Genomic DNA, 19,427 nt, shown 5'->3' with positions numbered 1-19,427 from the left:
CAGGGGAACAGGTGTGATACAGAGGGGGACACTGGAGGTACAGGGAAACAGAGGTGACACAGAGGGGGACACTGGAGGGACAGGGGAACAGAAGTGATACAGAGGGGGACACTGGAGGGACAGGGGAAGAGAGGTGACACAGAGGGGGACACTGGAGGGACAGGGAAACAGAGGTGACACAGAGGGGGACATTGGAGGCATAGGGCAACAGAGGTTACACAAAAGGGAACACTGGAGGTACAGGGAAACAGAGGTGACACAGAGGGGGACACTGGAGGGACAGGGGAACAGAGGTGACACAGAGGGGGACATTGGAGGCATAGGGCAACAGAGGTTACACAAAAGGGAACACTGGAGGTACAGGGAAACAGAGGTGACACAGAGGGGGACAGTGAAGGTTTACGGGAACAGAGGTGACTCAGAGAAGGGCAAATATGGCACAGAGGGGGACACTGGAGGCACGGGGGGTCATAGAGAAGGTACAAGGGAACTGAGGTGTACATTGGGTGCACAGAAAAGGTACAGGGGACAGAAATGGCACAGTGTTTCAACTTATCAACAGATTCAGGTTAAAGGATACCAGAGCTGAAGACAATAGGAGAAACAGGGAGAGCAGGCATGTATCAGGAGTCATCCTGATGCCCATCGCTCCCCCTTCTCCTTTCTGCTCCACCGATGCTTGTAAATGCCCCGCGGCACACTGTTCTGTGTGATGACATCATACGTATGTGCAGAGCGCTCCTGGCTGCAATTGAGCAGTGTAGGACACACCCAGTCAGACCAGCGCAGGCGCAGTGATGCCTGCCACCAGTGACCCAGAAGAGGCTGCCATGGGTTATTTAGGTAAGAAAGATGGGGGAGAGAGGAGAAAGGGGGGAGCGGTGGGAATTAGAACAGCTCCCCTAACATGCAAGTTCCCCCATTTCTCTTATTGTCTTCAGTTCTGGTATTCTTTAAGAACTAACCTACACAGGGCCGGCGCTACCATAGAGGCAAAGGGGGTAACTGCCCCGGAGCCCCGACCTCTACTGAGGCCCCGCAGCACCAACCCTGGCTGCCTGCTCTCCCCCCTCGCACTGCTCCCTGGGGCCCTGCAAGTATAATCCTGGCTGCCTGCTCTCCCTGCTCGCACTGCTCCCCGGGGCCCTGAAAGTATATTAGAAGCAATAATTACCTCAGTCCTGGCGTGTGAGCGGGCGTGCAGCGGCTGCACTTTGAGGAACACTGTCTCCCTTTAACTCTATGACCCAGCGTATCATGTGTAAATACACGGCAGATCATAGAGTGAGAGAGACAGCGTGCCTCAAAGTGCAGCCGCTGCCCGTCCGCTCACACGCCAGGACTGAGGTAATTATTGCTTCTAATATACTTTCAGGGCCCCGGGGAGCAGAGGGGTAATGAGGGGGGGGGAGCTGCGCAGGGGGGCCCCAACCCTGCAGTTTGTCCCAGGGCTGCAAGGCCCCTTAAGCTAGCCCTGAACCTACAGTCCCCATCTTGTTCATTAACTACCTTTAGTGCTTTTTACTTTTAATCACTATAAAATCAGTCAGTGCCAGATGATGCAGGAAGCTATGTTAGCTTTATTACCCTCTTAGAGGGACCTTCATTCCATTGTGGCGTCACAGCATGGATAACGAGGTTACAGGAGAGGCTGCAGCCATCGGTGACCAATACAGAACCTTCACCCATCTGCTTCCCTCGTCTCTCCACATTCACAAGGTCCTGTAGTTTAGGCCCCGCCCGACGGAGCAACGCATTGGACACACCCCCGCTGCGAAGGTTGAAATCCGGTCCCACACTATTCACAACCACATCTGTCTGTAAAAGGCAAGAATGATAATCCTTCATTAGTACTGAACATCAAAGTCTAAAGGAAAAAATATGACATTGAAATAACAATTTAAAAACTATTCGAACTGCATAAAAAAACTGAATGAATAAAAAAAAGCATTGACAGAAAAGTAGAGTTTTGAGCGATTTGCGGTGCAGTTACAAAACGTGTGTGTCAACCATGTTCAACCTCACAAATCAACCCTGTAGCTGGAAGAAGGCATCATCTTCTCACATCTAGAAGTCATAACCAAGGGTGTCTTTCAACGTTGAGAATTCATCTGCACCCTTTCTTAAAGAGGAACTGTAACGACAAAACGGCCCCTGGGGGGTACTCACCTCGGGTGGGGGAAGCCTCAGGATCCTAATGAGGCTTCCCACGCCGTCCTGCGTCCCTCGGGGGTCTCGCTGCAGCCCTCCGTACAGCCGTGACGCAATGTTTACCTTCCTGGCTCCTGCGCAGGCGCTCTGATGGCTGTCGGCGCCGAAGTAGGCGGAAATACCCGATCGCCGTCGGGTGCGCAGTAGAGCGGACCCGACGGAGATCGGGTATTTCCGTCTATTTCCGTGCCGAAAGTCGCCACAGCGCCCCCGCTGGAGCCAGCAAAGGTAAATATTGAAGCTACAGTCGGCTCTGTCGCCGGCTGTTCGGAGGGCTGCAGCGAGACCCCTGAGGGACAGAGGACGGCGTGGGAAGCCTCATTAGGATCCGGAGGCTTCCCCCACCCGAGGTGAGTACCCCCCAGGGGAGGTTTTTGTTGTTACAGAGTCTCTTTAATGCGGATACAGAACTTGCCATTACTACTTCCTGTGGTAAGATATTCTCCAGCTTAACCAAGCTTACACAGCTGGTCCTTTCCTCGTTCCTCCATACACAGTTCATCTCCCCTCCTTCTATGAGCTAGCCTAGGGACAAAAGCTCATCTGCCAAGCTGTTGTATTGCCCTCTGATGTATTTATACATGTTAATCAGGTCACACCTTGGCCCTTTCTTTTCTAAGCTAAATAAGCCCAGCCTTTTTTGTTTATATGTTTAATATAAATGAGGCATACTGAGAGGACTGAAAATCTACCTGGGACAAACCTCGGGTATGAAAAAACACATACTTACCTAAGGAGAGGGAACCCTCTGGATCCTACCAGGGCATCCCACACCGTCCTCTGGTCCCCCATCGCTGAGCGTCAGCTCCCTAAAAATTACCAACAAGGGCCTGCTAGTAATTACATCGGGACCAGATCCCTCTTTAGGCACAAGCACAGCCATACGGCGCCTGCACAATTACTGCTACATCTGCACAATAAGCCGGAGCCGCTCATGCGCGCTAGTGCCAGCCTAGCAAGAGTAGCTCAGGTCTGTTATGCAGGAGGATCCCGGGCAGCCACCGAGGAACGGAGGACAGTGTGGGATGCCTCTCGAGGAACCACTGGCTTTCCTGTCCTTACTTAAAGGAATGCTATCAATACCCGAGTGACAATGTACAAATAATGTCTAAGTAGCTCTGTAAACATTTTCCTACTTTTCATGTTAAATATCAGAGGCAAAGGCTTTAATTTATTGAGAGTAGGATTTAGCTCTAATGGGACAAATCAATTGCAGTGGGGGTGTCTGTTTGAATGCACAGCCAGTGTTGTTTTGTGTTATGCATAACAGACTGCTGAGTATTTTGTTCGGAAAGCAAAAAAAAGTATGAAAAGCTGCGGTGTCACAGACAATTACAAATGTTTATTTAAGTTACATTTCCTCTGCTCTCTTCAGGCAGTTCAGTCAGAGACACATGACACAGGCAGCTGCAGCTAGTTAGAGCTTTCTCACACACAGGGTTAACAGATGCACTGTGAGGGAATTGCCCCTCCCCTCATGGTTCACTCTGCCGTCAGATTAGAGCAGACTTGATCAGTTCAGAGTGAAAGGCATTTTTGTTACAGTAAACAGAAGAGATAAGCAAATGAAATGTATACATCATTTTTTACCAACACTTCAGGAACTCTCTGAATCCCAGGTTAAAATACATGTTAATTGATAGTGTTCCTTTAAGTATTTACCTTAATTGTTTAGGCCTCGGCCACTTGAAGTAGATGTTGGCCTTTTTATAGATACTTCAGCAATCACATTTCATTTCTCAACTGAGTCATACTTACTGTTGCATCCTCAATGTTCCCTTGTATTATAGTGACAATTAAGCCTTCTTTAGTGGACACCATTGAGCTGTCCCTTTTGCCGGTTGCTCCTTCCCTCTTTGTCATTTTCTTCTGGCGTCCTTTCATGCTGTGTTTCGGGTTGACTTGTACATTTTCCTCTTCAAACTCCTCCATCAATAATCTGGTGATTTCCTTTAGAGTGTCCTCATCACTGGCTACAAGATGAATGTGTTTGATGGTGGTGGCTTTGGCTTCATTTTTTATGTAGGATTTGATTGATTCTATTATATTGTCTGCACATATGTCTACAGGAATTCCAGAACCTCTAAAAGTGTCCACAGAAATTGCAACGGAGCTGTGACCATCGTCTGCAGCTTTTTCCAAGCTGGTGGTTATAGCTTTACGTAGATTTCGTTCGCACTTAACTTTTGCCTCGTTGTCCCATCCGGGGCTGACTGCATGGATTACTTTCTTACTAGGCAAACTTCCAGCACCTGTCATTTCACATTTTCCTGCTCTCAAAGTTCCTTTCCTTTGAACAATACTCTGACATTCTGTTTGAAGTTTGAGTCCTGCTGATTTCACAATCGCCAGCGCAGGTTCTTTGATAGGTTTTAAATCTTCTTCTGATGCAAATACAATGACATCAACACTGTGATGACACAGGTCACCTCTATATACAGCAACTGTGGTTCCATTTTGGAGCATGACTTGCTTCAGAGGCTTACCATCAAGTTCATGAGAGTTTCTAGCACCTCCCTCCTTCTGAAAGTGTATTACACAGTTGAATATCGTCTTGGCCATAGTGACGTACATACTTTCATTTTCGATACAGGTTTTTTTGGCCCCTGGTTTATCAATGTATAATGTATCACAGTGAAGAGTAGAACACATATTTTTTATATAGGTTGCTGCTTGGTCAACAGCCAGCTTCGCACCAGATAAGAAAATGAAGTTGTTTTTCTCAGAAAATGTCACATTCTTCAGAATTTTATCCAAGTCTTGCTTCTTTTCCTGATTGATGAATTCCAAAACAGCCACTGAGTGCAGCTTGATTTCTTCACGTGTCAACATGTTTCCCTCCATATTTTCTTGAATTTTCTGGTAGGCTCCTACTGCTGATGAGAACCGACCAGTAATCACCACCTCATACCCACATCCTACAGGAAACAGCTCAATGAAAATGTTCTTACTATTAGCATTAAATGTTTCCATAAGAGAGGTCAGCAGACGTCCCCACTCGGAGCTCTGGATGAAAGACTTCTCAGCAGAAATCTGTTTACAGACCAGTTCTTCTTTTATTGCTTTTTCAGCGTTCATCAGATCTATATCTGAGAGTCCTGTCAACCTCACTGCATTGTGTTCAATCTCAAATATTGCTGTAATGTTGTTACTTAAAAGAATATTATGGGACATTTCCACATTGTCTACCGACTTAAGAAATTGAATGATGTGTGGGTCAAGATGAATAAGTTTGGATTTGAGGTCCTTGCTTGAGTTGAGAATGAAGGCTTTGGCAGCCGATACTTCATCTTTTCGCCCACAGAGTTTGACTTTATCTGTGATCTGGTCATATTTAATTTGTACGTTTTTAAACTGTGTCAGGAGATTTGTCCCGAGACCATTTATGTCCATCAGCTTATAAGAAATGAGATCCAGAGGAACTTCCTCCTCCACGCTGTTCAGCTGCCTTCTGGTTTCTTCTAGCAGTTTTATGAGGGTCGGTTGATTCTTATTAACATCTTCTAAGCTGCCCACCATGAAGACCTTTTCTACAGCAAAGTCTGTATTAACGAGGACATCTGCATCTAAACATGTGGGGAGTTTTCCTTTCATGGCTTCCCAGACTGGTGGCTTCAGATCAAACTGTACGACTTTGTACTTTGACATGAGGGATGAGAACTCTCTCTGGACATTAGTGGTCCATGTTGGAGATATCTTTGCCACTGTCTGTGCATGTGTGGACAGGTTGGTGGGAAGTGATAGCCTTATGACAGGTGAGGTGTTGCCTGGATCTGGCCATGTGATTTCACAGTTGTGTTTCGCCATGTGCTTCTCTATGTTCTGTTTTATTTCTGCATTCTCAGAGATGAACTGCAGTATCTGTGGACTTATGGGAAATTGTTCTGAGTCAGGTGTCTCTGTACAAGGTTCTCTCTTTCCAATCAGACATTGTCCAATAGATGGGTAATACGGGTAAACACATACTGGCTTATCCAGAATCATGTGCTTCTTTGACATCACCATCTTCACAACTGTAATACAAATCAATAAAAAGCTAATTAGTATAATTGTAGGTGTGGTGGAAGGAGGAGGGAGATACAAATATTAGTACAGTACAGACGTCCAATACAAGTCCACTATAGTTATCTTTGCCATTGTCCGTGCATGTATGGACAGGTTGGTGGGAAATGCAGAAGCATGAAAAAAGGGCGGCGGGTGAGTGTGGCTGAAAAGGGCGCCGGCATAGACTTTAATGCAATTATCGTTAATACGGCAAAAAAAGCAGAAAAAAAGGGCACCTCCATAAAATATTGTTACCAACATTAGAACATTATAGTTTTTGAAGTAGTTCTCATTTTAGAAGCTTGCAACGTTATAGTTTTTATATTATTTTCATATAATTAGTTTCATATTTTATTGTTTATATGTATAGATTTTATGTTATCAAATATATTATAGTTCCTATGTGTAAAAGGGGCGTTGTTAGGGTTAGGCAACACCAGGGGGAGTGGTTAGTTTTAGGCAACACCAGGGGCAGTGGTTAGGGTTAGGCACCACCAGGGGGGGGGGGTAATTAGGGTTAGGCGCCACCAGGGGAGTCGTTACGGTTAGGCACCACCGGGGGGGTTAGGGTTAGGCACCACCAGGGGGGGGGGGTTAGGGTTAGGCACCACCGGGGGGTTAGGGTTAGGCACCACCCGGGTGGCGGTTAGTTTTAGGCAACACCAGGGGAGGGTTCTGTGTGAGAGTAGGGTTGGGTTAAGCTGTATTGTTGAATTACGTAACGATTTTTAACGTTAATATCTTTTCGTTATTATTTCACATCTGTTATTAGAGTGGTATTTATCGTTAACCAAGTTTGACAACGATGTTTATCATTATAAGATCTTGTTATCCAACCGCGCCATTTCGTAATCCAGCTGGGCCATTTTTTCACTGCACCCTTTTTTCGGTAGCAGGAAAAAAGGTCGCCTGCTGAGGGTGGCCAAAAAGGGCGCCGCCATAGACTTTAATGCAATTATCGTTCGTACGGCGAAAAAAAGCAGAAAAAAAGGCGCTGCGAAAAATTTCGTTAATAACATTACAACATTATAGTTTTTGAGGTAGTTATTGTATTAAAAGTTTACAACGGTATAGATTTTGCCATATTTTTTCATTAATAAGTAAAGATTTTAAGTTTTCAAAGGTTTTATCGTTAATATATGTAAAAGGGTGTTTCTACAGAGGGAGTGGCACCACCAGGGGGAGTGGTTAGGGTTAGGCACCACCCAGGCGGCGGTTTGTTTTAGGCAACACCATTGGGGGGGTTAGGGTTAGGCACCACCAGGGGGGTGGTTAGGGTTAGGCACCACTGGGGGGTTAGGGTTAGGCACCACCAGGGGGGTGGTTAGGGTTAGCCACCGCCCAGGGGGGTGGTTAGGGTTAGGCACCACCAGAGGGGTGGTTAGGGTTAGGCACCACCAGGGGAGTGGTTAGGGTTAGGCACCACCGGGGGGGTGGTTAGGGTTAGGCACCACCAGGGGAGTGGTTAGGGTTAGGCACCACCGGGGGGGTGGTTAGGGTTAGGCACCACCAGGGGAGTGGTTAGGGTTAGGCACCACCAGGGGGATGGTTAGGGTTAGGCACCACCGGGGGGGGGGAGTTAGTGTTAGTTGCCACCGGGGGAGGGTTCTGTGTGAGGGTAGGGTTGGGTTTAGCAGTATTGACGAAAAACTTACCGACATTTAACATTAATATTTATTCGTTATTATTTCTCGTTTGTTTTTTGCAACAGTATTTTCGTTAATAAAGCTTGACAACAATGGTTCTTGTTAGCAAATTTCGTTAATAAGTCGGGCCCTTTTTTCACGGCGCCCTTTTTTCATGCAAGCCGGAAATGCTAGGCTTATAACAGAAGATGTTGTGAGCGTACATGCAAAATGGGCATCGGGAAAAAAGGGCGCGGGGGGTGTACAGTGGCAATAACGTTTATAAAAATATTGTGTTGTATTTCGTTTACAATAATGTTTTACAAACTAAAAAAACATTAAATAATATGTATGAGATCACAAATTGTGAAAACGATAATCTTCCCTGTTTTGAAAGTGAAACTTATAATTACGTTTGTTAAAAAAACGATAATATATGTATAATCATTATAATTGTATAATATTGTGTATAACCTTCATTTATCGTTTCTTCATGTAATAAAATCTGAAAATACTGTTTGTAAAAATGAAAAATAACTGGTAATAATAGTAATTAGTAAATATTACTAACATTTTACTACAACTAAACCTAACCCTACACTCACACAGAACCCTCCCTCTATCTATCCCTAATTCTTAGACCCCCCTAGTGGTGCCTAACCCTAAGACCCCCCTGGTGGTGCCTAACCTTAAGCTCCCCCCTGGTGGTGCCTAACCCTAAGCACCCCCCTGGTGGTGCCTAACCCTAAGCACCCCCCTGGTGGTGCCTAACCCTAACCACCCCCCTGGTGGTGCCTAACCCTAACCACTCCCCTAGTGGTGCCTAACCCTAAGACCCCCCTGGTGGTGCCTAACCCTAAGCTCCCCCCTGGTGGTGCCTAACCCTAAGCACCCCCCTGGTGGTGCCTAACCCTAAGCTCCCCCCTGGTGGTGCCTAACCCTAACTATCCCCCTGGTGGTGCCTAACCCTAACCACCCCCCTGGTGGTGCCTAACCCTAACCACCCCCCTGGTGGTGCCTAACCCTAACCACCCCCCTGGTGCTGCCTAACCCTAACCACCCCCCTGGTGGGGCCTAACCTTAAGACCTCCCTTAGTGATTGCTTTATTGTGTGGATAATAATGTTTTACAAATAGTGACTGTAAAAATATATATTACGATTTACTTACTGATTGCTTTATTATGTGGATAATAATGTTTTACAAACAGTAAGGGATTACATTTTCAATAACGGTTTAGTTAAAGGAAACCTGAACTGAGTAAAATTATTTAAAATAAACACATGACGTAGCTGCAAATGAATATGACATACTTACCTCACTGTCAGTTCCTTTCAGAAGCTCACCATTTTTTTCTTACAGTGATCCCTTCCAATTCTGAAAATATTTTGTCAGAACTGAAATATACCAGTTGCTGTCAGTTATATATCAGCAGCTGTCAGTTACAACTGAATGTGCAAGGTAATGTCCATGCTTCCCTATGGATCAAGTGGGTGATATAACAGTATAACAGTGTGCTGACCAGGAAGCTGTTATGGGGTAATGGCCATTTTCAAAATGGAGGACAGAGAATTCCAATGATCACAGTAGACAAACAGGATGCAGGAGAGGAGAAAGAGATTGAGGAGTAGACTACACGGAAGGTAAGTATGACCTGTGTATGGTTATTTTGACTGTTAATTTTCAGTTCAGGTTTTCTTTAAATATGATAGATATGTTTAGTATATTTGTCAACTTGATTTGTGACGAGCGCAGACTGCGCAGTTATAAAACGTTAATAATCTCCGGCGCCCTTTTTTTTCCTGTTCGCTGCTCATCAAATGATATTTATTATGGGAGTGAATGGCAACCTCCTTTTCGTCCACTAGCTGCCGGCGCCCTTTTTTTACTGCTCTCGTTTTGCCACAACCATGGATATGATTCAGTTACAAAAGCCTTGTGTTGTGTGGTCTGCAGTCTGCTAGATGGAAGTATCATTGGCTATGTTCATTTTACTGCTGAGTGACTTTATTTTACCACTGTTTTTTCATTACACCCCAAATGTGAGCATATTTAAAACGCAAAAACAAAACAAGAGCCGGTGTGAAGATGTATGCACCATAACCATCAATCATGTTCAAAGGCAGACCAGAGAGGATGGGGGGTGGCATCAGGCAAGGAGCCAAGCTACCCAATGCAGATGTGAACTGAGCTCCTGATCTTTCCACCCCATGCTGCTGCACCCATCCCAGGTTTCCACCTCACAATCGACAACACAACCATTCTCCCTACCTCCTAGGCCCGCTGTCTGGGTGTCACCTTGGACTCTGACCTCTCTTTCATCCCACACATCCAAAACATCACAAGAGCCTGCAATTTCCACCTCCGTAATATCTCCAAGATCCGCCCATTCTTAACCCCGGACACGACCAAACTGCTCATCCATGCCCTCATCATCTCCCGCCTTGATTACTGTAACTCCCTCCTTTCTGGCCTCCCCCTGAAACGCACTGCCCCCCTTTAATCAGTGATGAACGCGGCTGCAAGACTCATCCATTCTTCGCACCGCTCTGCATTCACATCTCCCCTTTGTGAATCCCTGCACTGGCTCCCTATCCGTCTCAGGATAAGTTTCAAGATTCTATGCCTGGCGTATAAATCTGTGCACAAAACCGTCCCTACCTACATCTCGGAGCTTGTTCACAAGTATACACCAGGTCGCCCCCTCCGTTCCTCCAACGACCTTCGCCTCACCACCCCGCGCATTTCACACTCCCATGCCCGCCTGCAGGATTTCTCAAGAGCTGCCCCCACCCTCTGGAATGCCCTTCCACCACCCATCAGACTTGCTCCCTCTTTCAACACATTCAAGCAAGCCCTCAAAACCCACCTCTTTATGATGACCTACCCACCTCCTACTACACAGTAATTCTCTACTGAATATTTAACAGCCCCCCCTAGTGTTTCCACCCCTCCCTTTAGATTGTAAGCCTCTGGCAGGGTCCTCCACTCCCTAGTGTAAGCTACAGGATCATGTGCTCCTGTCCTATGACAGCCTGTACTTGTATTACTGGGCCTATCTATCCAGCCCATATTGCATGATCATGTATTTTGTACAATTTGTATATATAACTTTGTTCTATGTGTATAACCCTATGTATGTCATCCTTGTATCATTGTATATATTTATTGTCCAGCGCTGCGTAATATGTTGGCGCTTTATAAATACAATAAATAATAATAATAATAATGTGATATACCGGTATGTCTCACCTGCAGCCAATAAGAAAGTCAGAAGCATGGAACCAATAGGAGCAGCAGGGAGGAGACAAAAGGAAAGAAGTCGGCAGGGAATGCATACAGTCTTGGTACACAGGGACTTGGGGAATAACCATTACCCTCAATTCAAAATTCTGGGGGTGACGTGTGAAGTGTACAGCGACTGGTTTGTTTGTGTCTTCCTTGCCACCTCTCTCTACTACTTGCACGGTGGTGCCAATATCACTCTTGTAACTTGGAATTCTCTTCAGAAATAGAAATGTCAGAAGAACTGAAATATTCTCAAATTTCATATCTTTTTGCTGGGTTGAAAGAAAGAAGACCCACAGTTTAGTGTGTTACTGATCTTACACCTGCCACTCTTGTGACAGCCTGTCCTGTTGGAAAGCATAAACTGATGAGGCGTGGTGTATCTGCAAATTGCTTTGCCGTGAAAGATGGTCTTTCAAATGTGTTGAGTGCTAACCTTCTTCCACCTCCCCCCCCCCCCCCATAATATTTATCTGTTTGTGATGTTCTTCTGGAGGCAGAAGCCTTATCCAGTTTTGTACCCTATGTCAATTTACAGTCCAGTGAATGCCCACAATAAAGTAGTTTGTTATGGTTAGTATAGATGAGAAATTCTTTGCGTGAAATAATACTCACAAAGGCAGGTTGCCGCTAAGGCAACCACTGTAAAGGCAGGCGGGGAACTTGATCCCACTTGGGTTAAGAAGTTGCTGTCTGTAACAAATCAACTACCAGGTGGTAATTAACCCCAGAAGACATCCATAAATACACCCATTGCGGAGTTGCGTGTTGGAGGTGTGGCCAGACAGGCGGAACGGTTATACGCATGTGGTGGATCTGTCCCATAGTAGAAACATTTTGGTACGAAATAACTATTTTCTCTAATAATCTGTTAAAAGAAGATTTTAAAGTGAACCTGAGATGGTTCACTAGCCGTTGTTTATACTTAGCTGGAGCTCCCCCCCCCCTCAAGGTCCCCCCGCCCCCGGCATTAGATGAATGGATTAGTAAAAGGACTACATTATGTGAAAATAAAAGGCACGAACGCAATGGAAACGCATGGAAGACAATTAAGGAGACTTGTTGAGGCTACACAGGATGAGTAAAAGTGAAATAGGCACTATTACAAGGAGTGGGAGAGGTGTGGGACGCACTTGAGTGTGTTACTGATCTTACACCTGCTACACTTTTCTCTTTCTTGAGCTGATGTAGTTGGTGGTTGTGTCTGTAGACTGTGCGTGTCTGAGAATAGGAAGTTGTTATCCTGTGATTGGTGTAGATGTGGTGAGAGAGAGAGAGAGTTTGGATGAAGAGACAAGCAGATAACATGAAGGAATAATAACTAAAATCACGAGTGATGGATCAGAGAGATTATACAGAAATAAGGCTGTAATATGCCATAGGCAGGTGCCCTTTGGAGATAAAGTAAGAGTTTAAAGGACCACAATCGAGAAAAAAGTAAGCAGTTTAAAGCTGACAGAACAGACAGGTTGAAGACTAGTCCATCTCTTCATGGGGGATCCTCTGGATTTTCTTTGTTTTCCGAAACACTTCCTGAATGTCAGTTTAACTGCCGAAACAGTAAGATACCAGCCAGCCCTCCCTACTCAATTGCACACTATTTTGGCAGTTAGACTAGCAACTGCCGTTCAAGAAATGCTATTGAAATCAAAGAAAACTTGAGAATCCACCATGAGGAGATGGACTGGTGTAAAACCTGTTGGTTCTGTCAGCTTTTAACTGCTTATTTTTTATTGGCAATAGTAGTCCTTTAAGTGTGTCCTAGATAGGGTACGTATGGATAGATGGTGGTTGAATGATCAGCAGTTGGTAGGGAGAACTGTAAACATAATGAAGTAAGTAGGCAAACATTTGCCTGTATATAAAGCCCTTTTTGGGCGACCCTAGTATGATCATCAGTCAGCATGCTTTTCCTCTTTACGATACCGCTATGCTTTTTGCTTTTCAACCTACTCTGTTGTGGTGACAATAAAGTGTACTGCATTAAATATTTTTAAATGCTTTAAACTATGATGATAGCACTGCTCGACTTAGGAGTGCAGCAATTGATGCAGCTACACAAATACCTGAGACCCTATTCATGTGTGTTGAGTTTGAAACAGAAACAAAAGTTGCTCTCTGTAGATCAGAAGTAAAAGGGGTAATACTCTTCCACCAAGGGTGGACTAAACTTGCAGAAAATAGTAAAACAGAGGTGTCAGGAAGGATGATATACACTAAGAACAGTTTACAAACGGGAGGTAACGATGGACTTAAATTACATCCCAATTGATGACTTAAATTGTCAAATTCAGAAACCAAACTTTATTGTACACTCTACAGTGTGATGCATTTCACAGGTGTGAGCCGCTTCATCGGGCTGTATTATGGAATAACTGGGAGGCATAAAACAATTGGCTAAGTGTTCATTCTAAAAACAGTATCAGTAAATAATAAAACAAGCATGAAGATTAGATGTCTTTGACAAATCTGTCAAAATCAGCTACATACTTGTTCCAGGTGTGTGATTCAGACACTTCTGACCAGAAAGATCAGCAGGGCTGCCAGGCAACTAGTATTGTTTAACAGGAAATAAATATGGCAGTTCTAATAGGTCTCACACCTCGAGTTCCTTTTTAATGCTCTCAAAGCAGTTGCTTGTGTTTATTATGAACTAAAGTATTGTAAATCCACTACTTCTGGGTTGGACTTTCCTAATTACTTATCTGACCTCTCACAAAGATTGCATTTTTTTAATTTACACGTTTTATCCAACCCTTAGGGCCCTTTTACACTTAATCATTTGGTATGTGTTAGTGCACGTTGGTATGCGTTTTTTCCATAGCAGTGCATTGGGGAGAAGATTTCAGTTAAAACACGTTAAGTGTGAAAGGTGCCATAGGAAAACATGGGACCTGGAGCTTCCTCCAGCCCCACCGTAGCCCACAAGGTCCCAAAGTATCCTCCTGGTCCCTTCCGTGGTCCTAGTCCCGGCTCCGGTATCTTCGTCCCGTGTGCGCCCCTGCCATGTTTACAATGAACTGCACATGCGCAGGACTCTTACACCGGCCTACATGATGACGCGCAGCGTGCGTGGCGGGGGTGCGCTTGGGCAACTTCTGCCAAAGTAGATGGATTACCAGAGCCGGGACCAGGACTACAGAAGTAACCAGGAGGGACCTCACAGGGCTATGTGGGGCTGGAGGAAGCCCCAGGTAAGTCCGAATTTCATTTTTATGCAGAGCTCAGAGTCCTTTTAATCATGTAAAAGGAGAGAGGAGAGACTGCCTCTGTGGTGCTGGTGCAATACCTTTAATTCAGTTTGCAAATTGCAAAAGAAATGCACGTACAAGATCACATACATTTGCAAGCATATCTCACATGCTCAATGTTCCACTCCTCGGACGTTGACCGTGGCCAGTGCTGGACATCAACAAGGGTATGTGGCAGGTCTGGAGTCCAGGCAAGCTCTGTGTGCCGGGTGATAATGACGATGCATTTCGACACACCAGTGTGTCTTTGTCAAGTCAGAATCCTGACCTACCATGGACTCTTGTTGATGTCCCCCTGCTGGCCACATCCGAGGAGTGGAACACTGAGCATGTGAGATATGCTTGCAAATTTATGCGATCCCGTACATGCATTTCTTTTGCAATTTGCAAACTGAATAAAAAGGTATTGCGCCACAGAGGCGCTCTCTTCTCTCTCCTCTTTCTGATACAGACACTTGTCAAATCCCACCACTGAGAGAGCTTTTTCTCCTTTCATTGTCAGACACTGGCATTGGAGAACTGATTCACTTTGGACATAATATCCTTTAGTCTGGGTTGTAACACGCAGCGCGCATATATTTGTCTATTGCGTCCCTTTAATCATGTATTGTTTAATATTATCACAATTGGCCCTCTTTCATCTGAAGAACTTCTGTGTTGGAAGCAGCACTGGTGGGAGATGAGAACCAGGAGGATATTATGAACTATTTCCCCACCTGATGCTTGAAGAAATTTAACCAGAGCAGCCTCTTCATCCGGTAACATGACGACCTCTTCCACCTTCCCTCCGCCACTCCTTTCATTTTCAAAGTAAAATGCGACCAGGTCTTCTGGTGTGTTGGGTGGGATCCCCTCAGCTCTGATGCTTCTGGTTTCATCCAGGTGCTTCACTGCCATTTGCTTTGCCCTCGGGTTGGTGGAGAACTTTTCAATCAAGGCCTCCACATCTGTCAGAAGAGCAAATCACATTGTATTGTTACACAGACAAGTCTTTGTTACTCTGTGCTGGTGCCCTCCACAAATCTGCTGAAAAACTTGACTGAATTAAGGAGCCACATTAATCCATGCCATGCACTCAGAAACAGTCTGCATGCACAATGGATTAGTGCAGCTCTGTACAACTAACAAGCTGACACATCATTGCATTCCTGCGGTTCCGAAGGCATGGCAAGCTTACAGGGACAACAAAGGATGATCTGCATATTCAGCAGTGATTAATTGTGGGAGAAATCATATGCTCACCCCAACCTGAATTATTACAAATACCTTCTGTTTCAAGAAGGCAAACTTTTGTTTTCCATGGTTTAGAAGAGGAAGAAGCGGAGCCATATACTGTACGTCAAATTGGAATAACCTCCCCTAAGCAGGGCAGAGGCCTTCAGTCATAGACTTTACCAATGAACATCTGTATAACCACTTTGCATCCAGACCTTGTTTCCCGCTTATGGACCAGAGCAGTTTTGATATTTTAGCTATGTCCTTATTTAACCATTTCACCACTGAGGGGTTTTTCCCCTTATGGACCAGAGCAATTTTCACCTTTCAACGCTCCTCCCTTTCATTGGCCAATAAGTTTATCACGACTAATCACTAGCGGTGCTCGGAATTGCAATTTAGCGTTCCGCGGTAATTCTGCATACCGCCGATCCGAAATTCCGCTACCGTTTCATTCCAACGGTATTCCGGACCAGTTCCGCGGAATTCCACGGTATACGGAATTCCGTCGGAAAAATTTTAAAAGCTCTCTCTCTCTCTCTCTCTCTCTCCTCCTCCTCCTCCTCCTCCTCCACTAAGAGGTGCCCCAGGACCCCCAACCCCCCCCCCCAACACCTTAATACCTAGTTATCTGGCTTGCAGTCGCTGCCATGTATCACCGTTTCTTATTTCTTTCTGCTTCAAACACAATTGGGAATGACAGCTGAATGAATTGTGCACCCCCTCCTACACTGCGCCCTGAGGCTGGAGCCTCTCCAGCCTCTGCCTCGGCCTGGCCCTGAGTGTGGTTGATGGTCTAGTGGGTAAGACAGATACCTACTACCATGTAGTGTGGTTCATGGTCTAGAGGGTAAGACAGATACCTGGGAGTCCTGGGTTCAAATCCCAGCTATGGTATATAAGCTGTTTTGAAAATCTGCAATTCCCTACTGGATGATATAAGAGGATGGATGGATGGATGGATGGAAGGGAGGAGGAGGAGGAGAGAGAGAGAGATTCCGGAAAATTCTGCCGGAATTATAAACTTTCCGCGGAATTCCGTTTGAGAGGTATAGGAATTCTGTTCCGACTACCGGAATCGGAATTAATCTAATACCGGCCGGAATCACGGAATTAATAATTCCGCGGAATTTTCCGAGCATCCCTACTAATCACAACAAAATGATCTATACCTTGTTTTTTTCGCCACCGATTAGGCTTTCTTTTGGTGGTACATATTGCTAAGAATTATTTTATGCTAAATGCATTTTAATGGAAATAATAGGAACAAAATTGACAAAATAAATTATTTTTCAGATTTCGACCATCATAGTTTTAAAATAATACGTGCTACAGTAATTAAAACCCACATATTTTGTTTGCCTATTTGTCCCGGTTATTATACCAATTAAATTATGTCACAATGTATGGCGACAATATTTTATTTGGAAATGAAGGTTTTGACATACATATTAAAAAAGTTAAGCCCCTAAAGTAACTATTTATGTATTTTTTAAATGTAATTTTTTTTTTTTTATTTAAGTGTTTTGTTTTGGTAACTATTTGACAGGAGGTAAGGGTTTAATTAATGGGTATTTTATTTAATACGATGTGTATGGGTTGTTTATGTAAGTTTAATTTTACTATTTGGCCACTAGAAGATGTCCACCCCAGCTTACACTTTCTGTTCTAGTCTTTGAAAAGGGCATCTCGTTGATGACGGTTTCATTGATCATGGGCAGTCAGATAGATCAATGAATGGGAACTACATTCCCATTCACTGATCTCCGGGCTAACAAGCAGATACATGTGTGTGGGAGTGCACGCGGGGCCAAGTGGCAGCACATGCAGCAGCGGTTGCAGCGGAGATACGTATACCTACGCCCCTGGAGCTAAGATGAAGTCTCCAGGGGGGTAGATATACTGTACATAATACAGTAACTGGTTAATCAGCAATAACTTTATCCATTCTTATGACACCTAAATGAAATATATATATATTTTTTTCAAGACAAACTGGGATTTCATTGTATGGCATTTTCTCCCTCAAACAATTTTGATTTCTATGAATTTTAATTTGGGAAAAAAAGAGGAAAGATATTAAAAAAAAACACATTAGTTCTCAGTTTTAACAATTCCAGTTTAAAAATGAAAAGCACTACTGCAGATAAAAAAGCACACATTTTGTTTGGCGATTTGTGCAGTTTATTACAAAACTTAAACAAAGAGTATGCTCCTGTCACAATTTATGGTGAGGATATTTGATTCTGAAATTATGCCACAGAGTGTATTTTTCACTATGAGTTGAGAAAATAAAAGTGCTTTTAATGGTGAAAATCAATCTTATTGGCTCAGGGAACATATATTCCCATTCACCAACTAGTGCTGCAGCAGATAGTGCCAGAGGTGTACAAGCCCAACCCTGCACAGCACTGCTTCAGCTACAAGACATATATCTACGTCCTCGTGGCTTGGATGAAGTCACAGAGGAAGTAGATGTACTGTAGTGGTGGACAATTAGCCAGATGGTTGGCTTAAATAGGTGGATTAGCTGCACTAAAAAATGCGTAGGAATTAATCAGAAATAAAAATGTAGAATTGCTCACCAGAAAACAGAAAGAGGAGATGAAGCTTCCTCATTTTTGTTTGGATATGAAGTGTAAGCAGTTCTAGGACTGTCCGTAAAGTGATTTCAATTGAACTTAATAAATACTTATAGAGTGTTTAGCATAATATGCAACAACAGAAAGACTGGATCTCTACCTGGAAGACCAATTGGCCAATTTATTGCAAGTAACAGAGTGCAGGGCACAACGTTTTGACCAGTGCAGTCTTTATCAAGCACTTGACAAAGTGTCTTTCTATTGTTGCACTGAATGTACCCCCTAGGTGGATAAGGGTGGTTACTGGTTGACTCACTGGTGCTGGAAATGATCGGGTTGCAGCGGTGAGATAATTTATATTGCTTTGTTAAGCATAATATGCCATCCCTAAGAGAACCTTGGATGACCTCCTCTCCTGATGGGCATTATGTCTCACCTAGCTGGCATGTTATAACAGTATGAAAGTTTGCTTTTGTTGTTCACAGGAACCTCAGGAAATTATGCTAGCCATCTCTGGCTTTACTCTGTGCCTGACCTGTCACACAGGTGAAGGTGACCACAGCAGATCGGATTTGGCGCATTGTCTCCACATAGAAGTCATTCTGCTCCTTCTCACTGATGTTCTCCAGTAGCATGTTCAGCATATCATCTGTGTAGCTCTCAGGGATGTTCTCGATGAGGATCTTAGAGGTGGAATGGGTGGATGATGCCTCATCTTCTTTGGGCGACACTGTAACTGATGTGACAGGAAATTACATCACATACTATAGGCCTCAATTTACTAAGCTTGGGGCGTGGCTAGCAGCACGCAGGGATGGCTGCCTGAAGAGAGAGCTCTCTCATCTAACCATCTAAAGCGGCACTAATCAGCCTAATTAGTGACAAAATGATTAATGATCTGGAGGGGGAACAGCCGATGGACATGGAGGCTAACCGCAAAAGGAAAAAGAATAGTGGCAAGCCTAAGAAATTAACAGATTTCTTCACAGAGCGGCGACGACGCTCCGTCTCACATACTCAAGATGATGCTGACACTGAAGATTTACTTCAGGCCTCAGATGACGCAGTACAGAAAACAGATCAAACGGCTCATTCAGAGCCACAAATCATTAGCTCTGCTCTAGATAACATTAACGAGGGGTCAGAAACTCCTCCGGAGGGTTCACCTTCTTTAAGAAGCCCTGTAAAATCCAGGCAGAGGCTCACAGGTCA

At 44.5% G+C, this 19,427-nt stretch overlaps 1 protein-coding gene across 3 annotated transcripts in view; it reads right to left on the bottom strand.

Moving 5' to 3' along the window:
* The window catches only part of LOC137545351 (protein mono-ADP-ribosyltransferase PARP14-like), a 245,744-nt gene that overhangs the window by 171,241 nt on the left and 55,076 nt on the right, over nucleotides 1-19,427 (bottom strand). Inside the window, exons 4-7 of one of the 3 annotated variants that reach the window (XM_068266480.1) lie at nucleotides 18,751-18,951; nucleotides 15,135-15,365; nucleotides 3,970-6,224; nucleotides 1,588-1,818 (exon numbers count right to left, since the gene is read on the bottom strand). In XM_068266480.1, the coding sequence (XP_068122581.1) occupies nucleotides 1,588-1,818; nucleotides 3,970-6,224; nucleotides 15,135-15,365; nucleotides 18,751-18,951 (2,918 nt within the window). The remainder of the gene's footprint in view (nucleotides 1-1,587; nucleotides 1,819-3,969; nucleotides 6,225-15,134; nucleotides 15,366-18,750; nucleotides 18,952-19,427) is intronic. The other 2 variants (XM_068266481.1, XM_068266482.1) reach the window with 2 other exon arrangements.

This window comes from Hyperolius riggenbachi, chromosome 2, assembly GCF_040937935.1.
Source record: "Hyperolius riggenbachi isolate aHypRig1 chromosome 2, aHypRig1.pri, whole genome shotgun sequence".
NCBI classification, from domain to species: Eukaryota; Metazoa; Chordata; class Amphibia; order Anura; family Hyperoliidae; genus Hyperolius; species Hyperolius riggenbachi.
This window is presented reverse-complemented; position numbering and strand designations above follow the sequence as displayed.